Below are 20,647 nucleotides of genomic sequence, written 5' to 3' on the forward strand. Positions count from 1 at the left end.
AAGTAGATTTGATGAAACAATTTTGTAATAACCAAAGTATAAATATCATTAAAATAATTTTTTTTGTTAATCGAATCATAAATTTATAAATCATTGTAAAAATAATTTAATACATAAATATCGACATTAAGCAACATTCCATTTATTATTTAATTCATAAGTAGGATCTACGTGTATGAGGCAAGAACCCTGGCTATACCAATTATTCACAAATAAAATTTCAAGACGATATATTCAACAGAGTAATATTGAAAATAATTATTTAAAATAAAATAATAGATATTGCATCCTAACTGAGAATGACTGATTGACATTAAATTTTAATGAGATCTTGAAGAAACATTTCACTGTGACCGTGATATCTTTGTAAAAGGATAAAAAGGACGTATTTTTTAAAAAATTAATGGATTTAAAAAAAAATATTAAGTACTTATTAAATTTTTTTTTATATTTATAACTTTTAAAATATTACATACTGTAATTTATTCTTGGGCTACAATAATTAATTTTCGTCTTCCACTCTAGGATTACTTTGAGAAAATTGTTCGCTCGCAACAACCACGTAGTGGGGTAATACTTACGCAGTTAAATACGAATGATTGATCAAATGGACACAGTCTTACCGTGTACTTGATCAGAAACTGATCAGTAATAAAGCAACCAATTATTTTTACAATATTCAAAATTTTATCTAAGTTCTTTATATTTCTTCTCAGTTATGGAGTTGAGATCGGTATTTATTCTGGCCTTTATCGCCGTATCTGAAACTGTAGATCTACGTGAGTTTTATTAAAAATTAATTTTATTAATTACAATAATAATAATTTAAAAAAAATTATTTAATTTTATAATTTTATAAAAAATTAATTCAATAAGCGCAAAAAAATTTTTTTAGTTGTTAAAAATACTTAAAATTAATTTTCTCTGGTGATAAAAGAGAAAGTCAATTGCCAGATTGTTAGTTAGAATTGTTTAGAGTTTTAAACTGATGGTGATACTACTTCAAGTTTCTGTAATAAGTAAAACGATAAATTGCAACACTTGCATCAGATTATTTAATAATAATTCTTTTTCAGCTTCCAGTTTTAAAATCTGCAAACTAGATGACCAAAATCTATCTCAGTGTGTAAATGAAGCTGCGAAACAAGCGATTGTTTCGATGGCAAATGGTAACTTTCAATTTTCTATTTATGTGTATAATTACATATCTTCTTTTCTATTACAATTACTGTGAAATTAAATAATATCAGTTTTGTTAAGAAGCCATTCATATGAAACGCATGCAATTTGCCGACTTTACTTTCGACTTGCTCTGCAACTCTGCTTGACTAGTTGTTCGCGCACATATGCAGTATATATTTATATAAATTTGCTTTCTTTTTACGGAACAATTAACAAACTGTTTAATTTATTACTTTTTATGCTTAAGGAATTCCAAGCTTAAATATTCTGCCGATTGAGCCTCTGGGGATCAACAGCATGTCTATTGGCGAGTCTGGAACAATAGCTTCTTTTAAACAAAATTACCGTAATATTAAAGTTCACGGTTTGACCAAGGGATTAAATGTCACCAATTATGAGTAATTATATCAGAGATATTTTTTTATTTATTTTATTTTTTTACTGACGCATTGATAGAAGGATTTCTTGCTTAGTATTTAAGAAATCATTTTTTAAACATCATTACTTAGTGTTTAAAAAATATTTCTTATTATTTAAAAAATATTTCTTAGTATTTATAACATTTCTTAGTATTAAAAAAAATTTTCTTAGTATTTAAGAAATATTTTTAAAAATCATTTCTGAGTATTAAAAAAATTTTTCTGAGTATTTATAACATTTATAAGTATTTAAAAAATATTTCTTAGTATTTATAACATTTCTTAGTATTTAAGAAATATTTTTTAAACACTAAATCACTAAATCACCGCGGTGTTTTTTTTATTTTTCAGGATTGATTTCAATAATTTAATCTTCAAATCAGATTCTTTTAACCCGCAAGTTGACTTTGTGGCTAATTGTAAACTAGATGGAAGACTATTGCTGTTTCGTATTCACGGTCAAGGCCCCTGCAATATAACAATGTGTAATTATTTAATTCCATTTTGATAAAATAATTTTTTTATTCACAAATTTAAGTAAATTTTTATTTTTCAGTAAACTTGAAAACAAAAAATACTTACTACGGTGAAAAATACGAAAAGGACAATAAAACTTACATGAAACTCCTGAAGTATGACGTGAAATTCAGGCCGGAAAAAGTTATTTTAAACTTCGAAAGGCTTTTCGAAAAAGACAGTTTTTTGGGAAATCAAATAAACTCAATCCTAAACAGCAATTCTGATCTTCTTTTCCGAGAACTTCAAAGTTCTTACGAAGACACATTCGCAAAAGTATTTATTAAATTCGGTAACGATATCTTCACACAAATACCCTTCAATAAGATATTTCCAGCTTAAGTAATCTTATTGTTTATAAATAAAAAAATTTTTATATATTTTTATTAATAAAAGTTATTATTTTAAAAGAAACACAGGCATTTATTCACAAAAGGCTGCTGTAGCTACATTACTTTATTCGATTGCTTCATATTAATAATAATAATAATAATTATTATTATTATTATTACTATTGATTACCAGTTACAATAAATCGGCTATTAGTTCTACAGATACAAGAATGATCGTGTAATTAGGTAGTAATATTTTTATTATCATTATAAACTGTTTATTTATTTTTTTACAGCCATCTTAGTAGCTTCTTATCCGTCGTTATTGACTTAAATAATTAATAGCAACTTTAAAAAATTAATTTTACTCAAACATCTCTTCAATTAAAACCAATTAAATTAACGCCATAAAATCTTATAACTAATTTAATAAAATTTTTAAATATTGTCGGTGATATATATTTTTACAGATATATGTATAAATAAATAACTTTGAAGTGTATTTAGTATTATTGTAGATGAAAATGTTTATTGATTATTAATTTTATAATGAAGAAATGACAAATAATTTATTATTTTTTTTTGTGACCAATTTAGTGAAGATGAAGAAATGAAATTAGGTACATTTATCAATAATTATTTTAATTAATTATTAACTAGCATTATTATTATTATTATTATTTTTTTTTTTATGATAACTTATTGGCTAAGCTTTCGTGTGTTTTGTGCAGAAAAATTTATCTTCTACTCAAAGGTTATTAAATATTTTATTTGAAAAATCTTTCAGTGATTTTTCTGCTGAATTTACTTTTATTACTAAAATTACGATAATTTCATAGTTATTTTTATTTCTCAATCTATTTACGTTTCAGATTTAAATATTTCTTCTTTTGTATACTTATGAATAATTTTTTGCATTATATATAGAATATATATAATAGTTTTTTTTTTTTTTTTAATTATTCATAATAATGTCACCAGACCGTGAGAATTTACGGCATTGATATTTATCATCTTCTTTTAGTAAAACTCATTAAGAAGTAGTAAAGCTAATGCGCAGGTATAATTAATATTTATAATATAATATAATGTTTGTGTAATTATAATAATTTAATTTAATTTCTTCTTTTTTTTTCGACATTATCAATCTTTTATCTTGGTCTTATTTGAATCATCTCCATAATAAATTATAAATCTTGTACAATACAACATTGCGGTCGTTAAAAATTTAGTCTACCTCGTACTAAAAATACATACGCAAAAATATTTACACATATATATGTCGTAATTATCTATTCAATTTTGTTATCAGCCAAAATATTATTTGTTTTTTTTCTATTTCTTCCCTTTTTTTTTTATAAATAATTAATTAAAAACGATTGATATTTATTAATGCGGTACAATTATTATAATTATTAATTAATACGTATTAACGGTCTAAATTATTTAGATTTAATAATTAATTATCGCCCGTAGTTATTATAAGCATCCACGTATATTGGTGATCTTCTTCTTGGTCTTTTTAGTTTATTCAGTATTCAGTATAGTATTGATAGTTAAATAATATTTTTTAATTTTTTTATTTTTATTTTTTCCTATTTAATTCATACGACCGGTAAATGGAAGGAACGAAAGTAAGGCATCATATATAATAACAATAATCATAAGTACATATATTGAGTATACACAGGCATATATTTTAGCTTATGTAACATGTACATATACACATATATAAATTTTATATATTTACACTACTAGTTGCAAGCGTATTTCATAAAAGTTTATTTGTTAAAAACGAAGTTAATGAAATATTTTATATTTCACATTGAATTACGTGCTTTTTAAATTATTTATTGCAAAACAAATGCATAAGTTTGTAAAATTGATATTTTATATTTATATATACATAATCTATATTATGAAATAAATAAATAAAAAAAAAAAATACAATTTTTTTTTTTTTTTTTTTTTTTTTTTTTAATTAACTCTATGACACTTGAGTTTTAGTTGTATTGGGAAATGGTAAAATACTTAATGGGAGTATTTGTTTTTTTTTATATACTTGTGGCAAGTAGCAATACATCAATAGGCAATTTATTTTTATATATATATATATATATATATATATATATATATATATATATATATATATATATATATATATATATATATATAGATGTATGTATATATATTTATATGGAGAGTATCCATACCTGTTCTTAACTTTATCGTTATTATGATATTACATAACATTACATAATAACAAACGTTCCCACGTGTAAATTATGTTCGGGTTTTTGAAGAACATTTTTTTAATTATTATATACATTTTAATCTTTCACAAATATTTTTTTTATCTCTCATCGTCATCATATTAATTAATAGTTAAAGGCGGGCTGTATTTAGCGTATTGTAGTATTATTTACAATCATTTTTTTTTTTTTTTTTTTTTAACTATAATTGATACATAACATGTGACATATATATTCACGCGTTACATATTACACATATCACGATTCCTAAATTCGCTCAGCATTTTTATACTCAAATATTGCAATCATCGGCAAAATTATAGCACTTTTTTTATCTAATATATTTCTTAATAAGTAAATCTACCGAAAAAAAAAAAATAATAAAATTTGTTTATTTAAATGTATAATTTTAGTTTACCAAATAAATTTCCAATTTCAATAAATATTTTATTAAATATCTTTCAATATAAACTGTAAAAAATATTTATAGAGCAACTATAACGGACGTTTACATTTGTTGAATTTTTTTATTTAGGATTATGATCTATAAAAAACGTTTAATCGCTTTTAATAATCCAGGTCAATTATTAATTAAGAAATATAATGCTATTAATTATAATGCACGTGACAAAATACCATAATTCAATTTCTTCTTTCGAGCTGTTTTAAAAGTATTAATATTCATGTTTATTATATTTGTATGTATAGATGTTAATCTTCATAATATATATTTATTTTTTTTTTTTACGCAGTAAAGTATCTATCATGATACTTTTTTAAATTTTAATTTCAACATTTAATTAATTACTCATTAAGGTCTTGTAATTGACTATCTTAAAAACGCAACAAAACTAAAAAACATTTAAAAATTATTTATGTTGACTTGAACGTCACATTTCGCAAGTGATATTTCACATATATAATATCATTTCATTACAGCAATACATAATATCTTCTTTTTAATTTAATTAATTAATTTATTTCTTCTTTTATACTTAGAATATCAATATACGTTACGACTTAACAATAGTCGTGCTAATATTTGTCATATCACCTCTTATGCAAGCTCACCTATTATTTGGCATAAAAAATAAGTCTATTATAATTTATAATATATATTCATATTATTTTTATAATTTCTTCCTTCTTCCTTGTCTTAATAATAATAATAATATAATTTATTATTATTATTGTGTGTATAAGTGTGTTGATAAATATTTAAGTTATGTTGTTGATAATAAGTTGTAGCGTGTTGTTTTACAATTAATTATTTACGGAATTAAATTGCAAGTGTAAAGTGTTGTTTATGAAGATAATTCGTGTACAATTTAATCTCTTTTTCTTCTTCTTCTTCTTCTTTCTTATATATAAAGAATATTTTAAATGTCTAGCTCGTACTTAGACATTTTTTTCAATGAATATTTTTCACTTTATTAATTTAATTAATTAATATATAAGCAACGATAGCGTCCAATGTTTTCCCTTATTTTCAGATAAATATAAATAGGTATTTAATATATTTATAAATATTTATATTTATATGAAAACAATATCAGTTATATGTATAATCGCAAGACAAACAGTAACACTTGGTAATTGGGCATCGTAATAAATTCGAAGATATAACACAGAAACATCATATATTATTAAAGTAAATTAATATAAGCATTATATTATCTCAAGTTAATGGTATTATATCATCTTTTGACTCATTATCAAACGCTGTATATAAAATAATTCCAGCGTTATGTGATATAATTATTTATAAATTAATTAATCACGATAAGCGTGATATTTTATTTACTAGTCTTATTTCCCTCGATTGATTTTTATATTAATATCATTATTTATCATTAATATTATCATTAATTTAGGTGTATTTTTAGAGACGACTATCAGTGTTCAAGGATCGCTCTCCCAGCGGGTGAACTGAATGCGTCTGGTGTCCAAGGATGGCGATAGAAGAGACCCGAGAGAGACGCTCGGTGGTGAACTTCCAAAATTTTTAGATGTCAACGGTGACTTGAGATGCCTGTGACGAATCACCTCTCGCTCGGCAGGCAGTGGCCACAGTTCCTGGCGAACCGATTGGCTTGGATGATTTGACTATACACTCCATATTATTAATTTTAATGAGTTATACTGACTATTTCTTCACATGCTTTATGAATTTAATGATAAACAAGAGATTTATTATCAAACATTTATAAAGATTATGATTCCCTCTTATTTATTATATAAATATCTACTTTTAAAAAAAATAGATACTTACCTGGAGCGAGAGAGCCTCATCTCAGGATTCACCCTGCTTATTTCTTCTTCCCGTAATTGATCCGACTAATGACTTCAAAGTTGCCCCGATTCCTCGTCCGTTTGGAGTGGTCATGTTATTTGAATTTCTAAAACCCTGGGGATGAGCGTCAAGGCATTTTTGATACCTCAACTTGAAAAAAAAAATTTTTTTTTAATTACATGTAATAATATTTATAATTCTTTTACTTAAAAAAAAATAAACAAAAATTTTAAAGAGATATTTACCTTGCAAGCAGCTTCAATTGTCTTGCAAAGAGCACCACTACTTGGCTCACAATTGAATGCATGAGCGATGAAGAGATCCTGAGCTGTATGCATGATGAATGCACATTGCTTCACATTGGTTCCGATTCCCAAAAATGATAAGTAGCGTACTCGACACTCGGTGATTAATTTTTCATCCTAAATTTAAAAAATATTAATAATTATAATTTATTATTTATAACTTATCATTTTTTTTTTTAAGTGACTTACGTTGGGTGTAAGAATAGAAATCATACTAGGAGCCACAGCGACGTTTACATTCCGCCATTGATTAATAGGGGTGTTTGTCACCATGTGGTCTATTGCGTCGTTCAACACGTCCATTCCCGTAGCTGCAGTTACTTGCATTGACCCAAGATATTGTGCTCGTAAGACTTTTTTTGGTTCTTCCATTGGGGTAGGGAATGATTGTGCTGTTTTTTTTTTAAAGAAGAAATTAAATATTAATATTATTATTATTATTAATAAATTATTAATTATTAATTATTAATTATTAATATAATATAGATTACAATACGATAATAAATTTCTCAATCTCAATAATGAATTTATTATCAGAAATGTATCAGCGACTTACCAACCAGAGGCTGATCATTATTTCTGTGAAAGCGGCGATGTTCTGTGGGTAAATTGGTAGGTCTTGTTGCTAGACTAGTTCTGCCGTTAATGTCCACTGGTTTGGCGAGATTCTGGTGCAACGATCGCTCAATCATTATTTTTTTACAAATATCACGCAATGTGTTTGCAATTGTACGAGCTGGTATGTCACACCTAAACACGTGACACATGAATTTTCTGGTCGATCTGTCTCTTGCTACGTATGCAAAGTCCCTAAAAATTCAAAGTTTCACAATTTAGCATTTCATTGGGTCATTTAATAATTATGAAATTATGTTTAATGAATTAATTAATTCGAGTATTCGGATATTTATCTTAATTACCTCTCACTAAATGATCCGTAAAATGCGATAATTGGAAAACATAATTACCATTAAAAAGTTTGTTATTATTATTGCTTATACTTATAAAAAACAATTTTTATTGTTATTATAATTATAATATTTAATTATAATTGAATAAATACCGTCCGTGATCTCTGCCAACTCCCCACACTCTCAGAGTGTGAATTGGTTGGGTGTTAAGTACTGTCAGATTCTCTGGGTCAATTAATTTCAGCGCTCCTTCGTCCAAATCCATGAAAAGATCTTTTCCCTAAATAAAAAAAATTGCTTGTTTACATTAAAGAATAAAGTTGTTGTATTTTATGACGTATCAAATTGACTTACGTCGCCCCATCGACCAACAACATCTAGAAGATCATTTCTTCCGAGTGACAAGTCAACGATACACTTGTTGACAGCTTTACTACTTCTTTCTGGTGTCAAATCTTCTTCAGCTATTTCCGTCCAACCAAGAGACCGAACAGCGAATCTTATTGGTTTGTCTCTTCCCTCAGAGTCTGCTCGTGCTGGATAACTTCTTCTCCTATTATATTACATATAAAATATCATTATAATTAATATCAAGTAAAAAATATCAAGATATTTGATTTTTTTATTTTATTATTCATATTATTATAAAATAAATAAAAATATCATAATACTTAAATTAGCAGATGAAAATTTTTTATAATCAATTAATTATTATAAAAAATGTATTTTTAAAAATTCGCGCTTTTAATTTTTTTAAATTTCTTCACGTGAAATCTTTTTAATTATAATTAAATTATTTAATTAATAAAAATTTTTTAAATTGTTAGACGTCTGTTAAATTTAGTATCATAAAAATAAAAAATTTCTTTAGTAAAATTTTACATAAATTAATAAATAATAAAAAACATACTTTAATGCCAATTCTTCTTTTCGTTTGTTTTCTAATTCTTGATCTAACGCAGAACTTGTATTGCTACGTGTCACTGTATTGATTATCATCCCCAGTGAATGAAAATTATTTATCTGTTACATAAATAAATTTGCATGGGTACAAACACATAATTAATAAATAAAATTACTACTATTATAAAAAAAAAAAAAAAACTTACACTATCATTGTCTTTGACAAGACTTTTACGGTTCTCATTTTTGCAATTAAGTGTTGCCTCTGGTGGCTCTCTCTGTATGGTTCCGCTCTTTATGTGCCAGTAGTAAGGGCCATCTTTGTCTGAAAAGCAAACAAATAAATCTAATATCTTTATAAATAATTCAATGTGTGCAATGCTATGTTAAAAAATTCAATAAAAAAGTGTTGTCCGGTAGTTTGCATGCAAACGAGATATCTCACGAGTTCTAATGAATCTTTCTGATTATTTTTTTATTTCCAGATTCATGGAGATAAAATTCAAATGTAGAATCGCTTTTTTTTTTTATTTTTTTTTTTTTTAAACAAAAATATTAATTTAAAATTTTTATTCTTCATTAAATTTTATAAAATAAACATAATTTACCCTCGTGTTTTTCCCAACCAGCCGGCAAATTTTCATCCTTGTCCTCCGAATGCGGACTTTCTGACTCGTCAGGTTTTTCTTTAAAATTATTGTGGAGTTGGTTTGTTATATTTTGATCCTTGGGCTGTCGGCGTTTAACTGGGACAGCGTAAAGATCGCTGTTAAGGCCATCTTCTACGTGAGGAACTCCGCCCATTTCTGTTAAGTCGTTATCAGTTTTTTCGCAGTAACTGAAATGAAAAATAAAATTAATTTATTATTAACATTAATATTTAGTTTCATCCTAGAGACTGGTTTTTAGAAACTTTTTAGATTTTTTCAGTTAGTTGGCTATCCAGACTAATGCAAAATATTTTTCTTCAATTTTTACTTAATAATTTTACCTGATTTCCCTCCGGGCATAAAAAATTTAGCCACAATTCATATTTAAACTTGTCATAACTAAACAAATTTTTTAAACTGTTTATTTTAAACACAAAAAAGTGTTAAATATTTGACATAAAAATTTTTAACACAAAATTTTTTGAAACATTGACGCAAAATTTTTTACTGTGCACATTTTTTTTATAAATATTTTTCAAGAGTAATTTTATGTCTGAATTTTAAATAAAAATATTTTTACATAAAAAAAATATGTAAATTCAGTCAAAAAAATTTTTTTTTATGCCTGGAGGGAAATAAAAATTAACAATATTAAGTAAAAATTAGTGCATTAGACTGGATAGCCAATTATCTAAAAAAAATTAATATTTAATATTTAATAAAATATTCTTCAAGAAAATTAAATAATAAACTGATAATGTCGAAGTCCGATCATAAGATAGCGAAATCGAGATATATTGCCCAGTTATCAATGGTAGTAACATTAACAATAATCATGTCAGACAACCGAGAATATTATGATCGTTAAATCTAACGAGTAAATCGATAATCAAACGTGAAGTATTGTGTAACGATTACATAAGTATTTGATAGTCTAAACAATCTGTATGCGGTTGATCACTATCAGGGTTATCGGCGTTTACCGTGCCGATTTAAATGACCAATTGAATCGAATTGGTGGTCCGTAGAGTAAGGGCTGTTCAGATATATCGGCCAGCACACGGGTAGGATACAAGTGAGCTCTTTCTGTTTTTTTCTAACTAACGAGTATTGTAGGTATTATACATGTATGCTGCGAATTACGAATAGGCATTCAAGAGGACAAGTATTGATATCAGAGAAAAGAGAGAATGGTCGAACTACAAAAGTAGTACAACAGGTGAGTTGAGTGTTAAGTCTATACATGGATCATCAATGTCTATTCTGTTGTAAATCTCGGGTTAGACATTGTTTTATGCAGATCTTCATCGTTGTTTAGATAATAATAAAAATAAAAATTTTTATTGTAATTTTTTATAAATAATTTTGGTTTTCCTGGATAAAAATATTTTTTTAAGGGGTCATATAATTCTATGGGGTTGTTATTTCCATCTGAAAGACCTTTTATATTCTATAAAAGCGTATTAACCTTTAGGTGAATCGGTTATTTTAACCCTAAGGGGGTTTATTTTCTCGATTTTTTAAAACCTTAATGAAGGTATGAAAACTTAGAATTTGAAATATAAATTGAACCCTGAATTTTGAAATTTTTTAATTTTAATATTAAATTGTTTCTTCTTTTTTAAATAATATTAATTGTGATTAAATTTCGATCCTCAGATAATAAATTAATATATATAATAAACACTGAAAAATATTAATTAGTGGATAAAAAATTTTATCTTCGCAGATTGTATGAAATATTTACAAATAATTCGATTTCACAAAGGAAGAAATACAGGCGATTTTTTCATACACTCTTAAAATATATATACTTAATTAAGGTGTCAGATTCAATAGATCACAGTAATATATTACTAATAAAACAATATAAACATGAATTATTATTCGATTTCACATCGTCAACATTTATTCATCCCTTGCCGTTAATATTGCAATTATTTATACATAATTAAATTCGATTGTATGTATTACTAACATGATATTTTATTTAAAAATAATAATAATGATCAATTGAATCTGATACTTTGAACTTATAATTTTCAAACATATTAATCAATAATAATAAATTATTAATATCTTCACCTTTACTCAAGAATAAAAACAAATCAAAATAATCAATATTAAGCAACAATAATCAGCTTAAAATTTTAACTACATAAAAGTATAATAATTACTTTAATTAAAAAATAAAAAATTATTTTCTACATGATACAGAGACCAATACATCGATACATTGCAAATAAATAAATAAATATTTACAATAATAAGCATTACATTGAAAAAAAAAAAAAAAAAAAAAAATAATTTGAATCAAGACGATAAATTTCTCCAAAATTATTTTCTTAATTCAAATTAATTTTTTTTTAAATGTGTATTTATATAAATATAAAATTGGGACTGTTTACTGTCAGTACGATTTTTATTAATGAGTACGTACTTTCTGACGAGGTCAGAATCACCGGCATCGAGGGTCGCGGATGGATTTGACAGGGCCTTAGATGATGATCGAGGATTCCCGTTGAGATTATCATCAACCAGCGTCGACTCAGCTACCTCCGCACCCTCGCTGCCATACCTGAATCACGTTTATATATAATTTGTGTTATATATTTGTGTAACTTTAGATATTTCTAAGTTCTTCTTTATTTAAAAGAAAAAAAAATAAAAATAGTTTAAGTTGAGCAGAACCCGAGTGAATTAAAATTAAAAAGTGTTTGGATATGCCGTCTCCTTGGCGCTTGAATCTTTTAGATATTTAAACGCGTTCAGCCGGGATAAAGTGCTTACAGATAAATGTACCAGTTTAATTAACGGTGGTAGAACCGAGCCAACACCAGTTATAGCTTACAGTACGCGCAACTTAGTACACACTCGCTAACCAATGCTCTGAGGATTAACAGTACTCGCTTTTTCCTCCAATGCCGACAACAAATTTAACAACTTTTTTTTTTTTGTGATTTATTATTATAATTATAATTGTGTGAAAAAAATTACATTCATAAAAGAAGAATATACTAATTAAAATTAATTTATTTTTAAAATTTTTATTGTTTGGTAAAATTTTTTCAATATTAATTTTAAATTCATCATTTTTATAAATTTATGTGATAAAATTTTTTTGAATTATTATAAATATAAATATAGAAAAAAATTACATTAGAAAAGAAGAATATAATGTTAAAAATTAATTATTTAATAAAAATTTTTAATTCATGATTTTTATAAATTTATACAATGCAAAATTTTTTATTGGCATAATATAATTTTGTTTACCTTCCTGGAAGGTATGCTAAGTATCAAACGAACAATAAAATATGAAACATGTACTCGAAACCTTCAACAGTTACCGTCGTTTGTCAATTCATCCTTGAACTTTATGTACACGATAATGTTATTCATAAAAATATAACATATTCATTGGATTATTATTATTTATTATAATCCAAGATATTAAATATTATTCCTTGTACCAAGTTATTGAATTTTTAAAATCTCTTGAAAAATATTTTAAACCTACTATTATATATTATATAATGTACTGTACTTTAATATTCATGTCTCGATAGTTGCTTTAAATGTTTTTGAATACGAGGTCAACGTAGGGACTAAATTACCCCTCGATCATCTGTAATTGTAACACGTGTCGGTGTTTTACTTAAAACTTTCAATAAAATGTTATAAAATTTTTTAATTAAGCCGTGAAATTATTTAAAAAACATTTATTCTCTTTGAAAAAAAAATTTTTTTTGCATTCAGTATAAAATACCGGCGGTCATTTCAAGTGGTACAGTTTTATAATTTATAATTTGAATATAAAAAATTGCTTTGCATCAAAAACAGCCGCATAATTCAGAATAATAAACTTAAATATTCTTTTGAATTATATAAAGTGTAATTAAATAAATTTTTTCGTTCTAAAAGCAAGCTTTTATTCGCCCTTAAATTTTTTCATTATAATTAGAAATATAATTAGTGTCAAAGAAAAGTTTAATTAATTTTAATTTTTAAGTTCAATTTATTCGGCAGCATAATTTCAAAAACTTAAAAATTTTTTTTTATTTAAAAAAACTTTTTTTAGTAATATTTGTTTTGTATTAAATTCAATTTTTATTAATTCATCTAAATTTTTTTGTTACATTACAAATTAATAAAAAATCGAAAGTTTATAAGTAAAAATTTTGGGAGATTCTAACTCAAGTTCCTGAGTTCGATTCCCAGCTTGAGCATTTTAATATTTTCCTTGATAAAATTTTTATTTTACATTAAAAAAATATTATTTCTTCTCACTTTTATTGAAATAAATAAATTATTCATAAATTTACATAATATACACTAAAATATTTATTATTATTATTTTGATTATTGGGTCTATACTTTATATGTATAAAATAGCAAGTCGTCGAAAGCGTGGGCGTCGGTAATGGTCTTGGTTGTATTGGCGTAGTCGGGACGACGCTCGTTCGATCAATACACGCGGCACCGGCGCACCCCACTTTTATAACAGTAAACCCCTCTATGTATTTCGGAGTTGCCCTGCGGCCCCAGTGGCCCCCACGGCAACAGTCTTACTCTTCTCGGTATACTAGTTCGCTCTTATTATTATTATAATATTTTATACATACATATAATACATATGTACGTTCTGTAGATCTCTTCGCCCTAACTTACTCACAAGCTCTTACATTCCTCCTTCTACTTCTGTTTCTACTGCTATCTTGTACTTTGCAAAGGATGAAACTTGGATGATAGTGACAGTGATAAACAAGGAAACAGAGAGACTACTCCTGACTTTACAGACTACTCGTCTTTCACAACGCGCTTACAGCCAAAGGGTAATTAAGTTTATGCTGATTTGCCACCCTTCGATCCAACCAACTCCCGACACTCGTCAGAGTCGCCTCCGATGGATGGATATATATGTCTTCGGAGACTTTATTTATAATTTTACTAAGTTCAATAACTGTATAACAAAAGTACTCGTTATTTTCTAAGAAATTTGCTAATATTATTTATTAAACCTTGTAACTTATTGATTAATAATCGAAATTATGTTACAACTTTATAAAAATATAAAACATAAAAAATTTTTGAGTAAATAATTTTTTTTATACATTTCTTCTTTAGAAAAATTTTATTTTTTATTTTTTATTCAATAGTTTAATTTTTTTTTTGTTGTATAAAAAATTTTTTAAATTATGAAAATTATTTAATTATTTTATTCATTTATAAAATATTTTATAATTCGTAACGAGTTAAGATATAAACTTGCGAGAGTTCTTTTTATCTTTCTCTAATTAGTTATATTAATTCAAAGTTAAAACTTCTTCAGATTGTAATAAAAAGATTATTTCAACAAGATATTTCTTATTTCTTCTGATTTATGATAATATAATAAGAAATTTCTGTTATTGAATAAAAAAAAAAAGTGCGAACAAGAAAGAAGAAATAACGGCAAAAGGTTGAAAGTTATGTTGATTGGAAAATATTATATTATTTATATAACAAACGTGAGGGACGTAAAAAGCACGAAGAATAAAATTTTATGAGAAATATTTATGAAAAAAATCAAAAGAAGAAATGCAAATATATTTAATACTAAAATACATCTAATTTATTATTGTAAAAAATTATTCAACATAATTTAACATTTCTTCACGATAATTTATTCAAAGAGAATAAAAAAAGTGTAAGATGTCAGTAAACTTTTCGTATTTAGGTAATGAGTCACCCGACAAGAGAAGAAATGGGGAGTTTCTTTTGACGAATGGTGATACAAAAAATGTTTGTTGACTCATTGTATATTTATTACTGGATAAAACAGTTTTAAAGTGTCACGGTGATACTTTTTTATTAATATTGTATCTTGACATACTGTGGATATAATTTTTAATTTTTATTTCTTCATTAGTAAAAATTTTTTTTCAATAAATAATTTCAACGATTGAATAACAATAGAAATAATTAAACCAATGAATAGCTAACTAATAATAAGAAGAAATAAAAAGAAACTGATTAATCAATTTCAAGTGTTACATTTCTTCCTTAACTCGATAACTTGTAAGCGGAACCGATTTATTGATTATGAATATATAAATATACATATACAATTTATGTATATAATTTAAGCACAACATATTATTATTATTATTATAAATATAAATAAAACTCACAGTCAGCTACCGGCACTTGAATTATTAGCAACTATCGAAATCCGCGGCATTAATTCAACTTGCACTAAACTTTGATTGTTGTTCATTATATTAATACTCTTATATTTTTATACCAATGCACAGTGATTAAAAAAAATATATATGTCAATCTATCACGGAAAAATTTCCATTAATTTTTTATCTACATATATATGTATACAATTAATTAATTACATATAAATATCGGTAACAACGACTACTCGACAGCCGGAGAAAGACTAAAGTATTTGACGGAGAATATCGAGTTTTCGGTTCAACTCGGTTTTGTTCGGGTGGATTCGTTACACCTGATGACGTCATCATGCCGCACCATATCACATATTTCTACTACTGGAAATCTTCCAGTGTCTGTACATGTATAAGTACGTAAATAGTCACTTCATCTTCATGTACACACTCAACTAAGATGTTTGTAATCGTTACTTTATTGCTGATATTAATTTTATAAATGGAGAAAACAAATTATGATTGTGAAAGAGCATCAAGAGTATACTTGAGCGATAATTGACGCCGCTTGACATTTTTATGCTACTTGCAAACAGGTGAAGCAAATATCACGCTAAAATTAATAAACACTTGGTCACATTTTTATTTAAAAAATTATCAAGTGAGAAATCAATTAGCATAAGTATAGGCTTGATTGCTCTGTCATAAAAAAATTTTATGTGTATATTTATTGGTTGTAAATTGACATTTTTTTTTAGGTTAAAATCTTCAAATATAAAAATGAAGATTATAAAATAATTCAAAGAAGAAACAATTAATAAAAAGGGTAAATATCTAAATTTGAATTATATATATATATATATATATATATATATATATATATATATATATATATATATATATATATATATATTAATTTTAGATATTGCACGTGAAAAACAAATTTTGGTAAGATAGCAAGTTATTGATATGCTGTAACAACAAAACAGTTTTGTTGCCATAACAAATTTTTTCGTTGAAACAGCAAAATTATTCTATTAAAATAAAAAGAAAATTTGTTGGAGTAACAAAGAAAATTTGTTGAAGTAATAAAGAGAATTTTTCAGAATAAAAATAAGAATTTTATAGAATTACAAATAAATTTTTTGGAAAATATTTACGCAGTAAATTAGTTTTGTTATTGCAACAAATCATATTTTTATGCGTATAGTCTTTGCTGTAAGACTGTCGAGGGTGATAAATTTGCAGCAAAAATAAAAAATATATTTTTACAAAATATATTCCAGTATTGATCTGAATAAGGAACCGAATAATTTAAGAATTTTTTGTATGACAATATATATGCTTATCACGTTTATGTCGAACGATACTGGGACTTTCAGTATTGGAACAGCCATAATCGAGGTGGTTATTCAGGAAGAAGAAACTCTGGATATTTGTATTCCAAACAAACAAAGGAAGATTATATTGTAAAAAAAAAAAAAAAATACACGGACAGGAAAAAAAAATCTGTTGTCCTACGGGCAGCGCTAAAATTTTCACTGCTTTCCGGTATTCTGAATAACTTCAGAGTGTTTGAGAATAAACGGTTGACATTCAATGAAAATTTGATTTTAAAATTCAAAGTATTGAAGATAACTCGCGTACTTTTAAAAATTTTCAATTTTCTCCGAGGGTGACTTGGAAAATAAAAAGTTGAACTGACATTTGTATTCCTGAAAGAAATTTGGCCGATAGATGTTGGTACAGTGGTACCGGCGGCAATAGCACACATGTCGCCTCATTGTTTGTTAACACGTAGGTTTTCTTTTCTGGAGTGTAAGTGTATGTACAGAGGAGCCGGAAGAATGAGTACATAGACTTGAGCAAAATTCAAGCACTTTGATGACGGTAATACACACGAAAAAGGCTACATGTATTCCCCAGTGCGCATAAATGTTAGACCCTCGTTGTTTTCAATGCTCTGTGGATTACGTTTTTGTCAAGATTTTCGTCGGGGGCTGAAATAAAATAGATCCCAGAAAGTGCCTCTTCACGTGTTATGACTGGAAAAATAATTTTATCGATAGAAATATTTGATTAACTTCGTTTATTTTATTTAGTTGGCTCGATTAATGCAAACAAATTAATTAATACAATTAAATTAAATTATTGACTCTAAACTAATATAAAAATATCTGGTAGACTAAAAAGTTTTATAGCCAAAAATAATTATCTGTAAAAGAGCGATGTCATAAACTTTCACACCACCAATAACAAAACCCAGTAAATAAATGCATATATCACCTAGGTCATTTACTCCCGGTAATGGGATGTTGCAAATCCCAGCGCTAAAAAATTTAATGAAAGCTTGATTAATTTTGTAATCAATAAACCGAATTATTTGATCAAGATAAAATCTTCGTTAATCTAATCTTAAATCTTAATGAACTTTTCTCGCAATTGCAACGCGTATTATAGTGTCTTATAGCGCCATCCAGTTTAACGACCGAAAAAGATGACCGAGCTAGTGTTCAAGAAAGCAAGGAACGAGAAATTAAGTAAAGCTTACATCTATGACATGAAGTTTTTCTCTCGTAAACGACGTGTCCCAAGAAAATGAAATTGCCCTTTGACGATTAGACGTAGCAGTTACTTCGGTGCGTATGTGTACGAGGATTATATATTATGTCTCGGAAGTATTAAACTTTTATAGTTTTACTCGGCCATAAATTTTATTGGTTATACAGTTAAAGTTATTTACAGCTTGTTTTTTCGCCAATTTTGTTTTGTTTCTTCTATGAATTAAGATATTTTCGTCCTTATATGGATCTAATGTGTAATATCTTTTCAGAAAAAAATCACGATATACGAAGCAAGAAATTCAATTCCATTATGATCATACTCGATAGCAGATCCTAAATTAAATTGGCAGGTAAGTTAAAATAAAGTTAAAATCAACTTGTACTCTTCTGACATTTGATTCATAAACTTTTTCTTCTTTATTTTAAGGTTTTAGTTGTTTTCTCTGGCAGATACGGCTATCAGACGATAAACCGACAAGCATTTCCTTAATTGGATTTTTATGCTCGGATTCTTGCCATCCGTCACTCGACGACAATGTGCTATCGCCAGTCGGAATAGAATGTCTACGTGCCTTCATGATATCCTCTGTAATTTATACCTCGGAAGCGTGCTTGCAGTGACACTGGTAAGGATACCTAAAGAATTTCACGAATTATTCTAATCGACTACAGATAATAATAAAAGTCCTTTTAAATTCGAGTTTATCTAGCATTTTATAGATAGTACAACAATACTTTATCCATTTAGAGGACAATTAGTTGATAATCTTGTTTGTAACAGGAAAAAAATTTTTTTTTAAATATATTTTATTAATTAAAACCCATGAAGGTCAGATGATATTGAATTTAATAAAATAAAAAAAAAAATATTTATCTTTTTTTAGATTTAACGATGTTTGTTCCGACAATGAAGGCCCCAGTTGTTTGTGAATGTGAATAAGGTAATTGAATGACAATGAAAACATGTTTCTTCACCCTTAAATATGAGTTTAATTAAAACTTACCCAAGATTGTGGTTGGCGGTATTGTCTGGTGTTTCAGCGGTGACTGAATTTTGAGTTAAAGGACCTTGGGTTACGTCGACGCCCATGCTTTCAAGATTAAGTGTGGCGTAAGTTCTTCGTGCGTGTCTTGTACCACCGCCACCACCATCTCCACCTCCACCACCGTTTACAATCCCGGTGACCATTTCTTCTCTTCTAGCTCCACTGACCACTAAATCTTGATAGAATTCGTTGAAGAGTGAATTTTCCGTACCATTACTGTTCAATGCGTCATCGAAGCGAGCTGATTCCAGATGGTAGTTTGGATTTTCGAATGACAAAAGCCCGTTTTCTGTAAGTATAAAAAATTCAATAATTAGTAAATATATAAATATAAACCCAGTATGAATAGGCTTGATAGCGACAATGAGTAATGAGAAGCAAGCAGGATAATTAGGGCAACTAATTAAACTCTGATATTTTATTCGAAAATGTCGTTATTATCATTTCAGAGGAATATGATTGTGGAATAAAATAATTGGTAGGGAATCGATGTTGCATAAGTAAGGTTTCAATTTATTGATTATCTAGCTAAGCGCGTAAATTTTTTATTTTGTTCAGTTATCCATATCGATTTCTTTACTAGCGTACTATAGTAACCCGGGTGGATGAGCTTTTAAAACTATTTCAAAATGGCGTTTAGAGTAATGGCCGAAGGAGGCCAAAGACGCTGTCAAATTAGATTTTATACACTGACATACACTTTTATCGTTTAAAATTATTAACTTGCTCTGCATATATCTATACTTGTTCTTTCCTCTTTTTATAACTCAATAGCTGTCTCATAAAATTATATTATTTCTGAAAAAAATTTATTCCTTCGTACAGGCATACTTGAAGAATTTTTTTTTTATTCTAATATTTTATGTCCTTTGAATTATAGTGGAGAAAAATTTTTTAAAATAAATTTTATTCTCATAAAATTTATTTGTTTAAAATTTTAAATTCCAAAAAATCAACAAATTCATTGATTTTATTTTCTTATTCGAATATTTTCTTACCAAACTATTTATGTAAAATTTATTATTTATATTTGCATATTTCTTCATTACAACTTAAAGTGTATGGTTCGGTAAATTTAGCGTAATTACACTTAGTCTTTACCGTCTTCCTGTCAGA

General features: G+C 26.5%; 2 protein-coding genes and 1 long non-coding RNA gene across 10 annotated transcripts in view; 2 read left to right on the top strand and 1 right to left on the bottom strand.

Moving 5' to 3' along the window:
• Nucleotides 1–605: 605 nt before the first annotated feature.
• Jhbp-1 (take-out-like carrier protein) lies at nucleotides 606–2,531 on the top strand. The gene is made up of 5 exons (XM_074241253.1): nucleotides 606–779; nucleotides 1,077–1,169; nucleotides 1,430–1,580; nucleotides 1,953–2,086; nucleotides 2,158–2,531. The coding sequence occupies exons 1-5, from the start codon at nucleotides 719–721 to the stop codon at nucleotides 2,457–2,459; spliced, it is 741 nt and encodes a 246-aa protein (XP_074097354.1). The 5' UTR covers nucleotides 606–718; the 3' UTR covers nucleotides 2,460–2,531.
• Nucleotides 2,532–4,399: 1,868 nt separating this feature from the next.
• LOC141526301 (protein Fe65 homolog) overlaps nucleotides 4,400–20,647 on the bottom strand; it is a 51,784-nt gene continuing 35,536 nt past the window's right edge. For 4 of the 8 annotated variants that reach the window (XM_074241237.1, XM_074241236.1, XM_074241238.1 and 1 more), the window contains 12 exons: nucleotides 19,490–19,820; nucleotides 12,204–12,341; nucleotides 9,722–9,951; nucleotides 9,320–9,438; nucleotides 9,121–9,233; nucleotides 8,565–8,763; nucleotides 8,363–8,490; nucleotides 7,856–8,109; nucleotides 7,489–7,691; nucleotides 7,240–7,416; nucleotides 6,974–7,144; nucleotides 4,400–6,862 (listed from right to left, as the gene is read on the bottom strand). In XM_074241237.1, the coding sequence (XP_074097338.1) occupies nucleotides 6,995–7,144; nucleotides 7,240–7,416; nucleotides 7,489–7,691; nucleotides 7,856–8,109; nucleotides 8,363–8,490; nucleotides 8,565–8,763; nucleotides 9,121–9,233; nucleotides 9,320–9,438; nucleotides 9,722–9,951; nucleotides 12,204–12,341; nucleotides 19,490–19,820 (2,042 nt within the window). In that variant the 3' untranslated portion in view covers nucleotides 4,400–6,862; nucleotides 6,974–6,994. The remainder of the gene's footprint in view (nucleotides 6,863–6,973; nucleotides 7,145–7,239; nucleotides 7,417–7,488; nucleotides 7,692–7,855; nucleotides 8,110–8,362; nucleotides 8,491–8,564; nucleotides 8,764–9,120; nucleotides 9,234–9,319; nucleotides 9,439–9,721; nucleotides 9,952–12,203; nucleotides 12,342–19,489; nucleotides 19,821–20,647) is intronic. The other 4 variants (XM_074241242.1, XM_074241241.1, XM_074241239.1 and 1 more) reach the window with 4 other exon arrangements.
• LOC141526309 (uncharacterized) lies at nucleotides 14,305–14,852 on the top strand. The gene is made up of 2 exons (XR_012479003.1): nucleotides 14,305–14,343; nucleotides 14,415–14,852. It is a non-coding gene; the product is annotated as an uncharacterized LOC141526309 (long non-coding RNA).

Source organism: Cotesia typhae, unplaced genomic scaffold (genome assembly GCF_013202065.1).
Source record: "Cotesia typhae breed Kobodo isofemale line unplaced genomic scaffold, CoteBio_Ctyphae contig_33, whole genome shotgun sequence".
Taxonomy (NCBI): domain Eukaryota; kingdom Metazoa; phylum Arthropoda; class Insecta; order Hymenoptera; family Braconidae; genus Cotesia; species Cotesia typhae.

Bases quoted from the DNA above. Each gene is read 5' to 3' on its own strand.
- Jhbp-1 (XM_074241253.1), top strand. From the start codon at position 719: ATGGAGTTGAGATCGGTATTTATTCTGGCCTTTATCGCCGTATCTGAA. The intron at 1,581-1,952 runs GTAATTATATCA...TTTATTTTTCAG, and splicing joins TTAAATGTCACCAATTATGA to GATTGATTTCAATAATTTAA. The intron at 2,087-2,157 runs GTAATTATTTAA...TTTATTTTTCAG, and splicing joins CCCCTGCAATATAACAATGT to TAAACTTGAAAACAAAAAAT.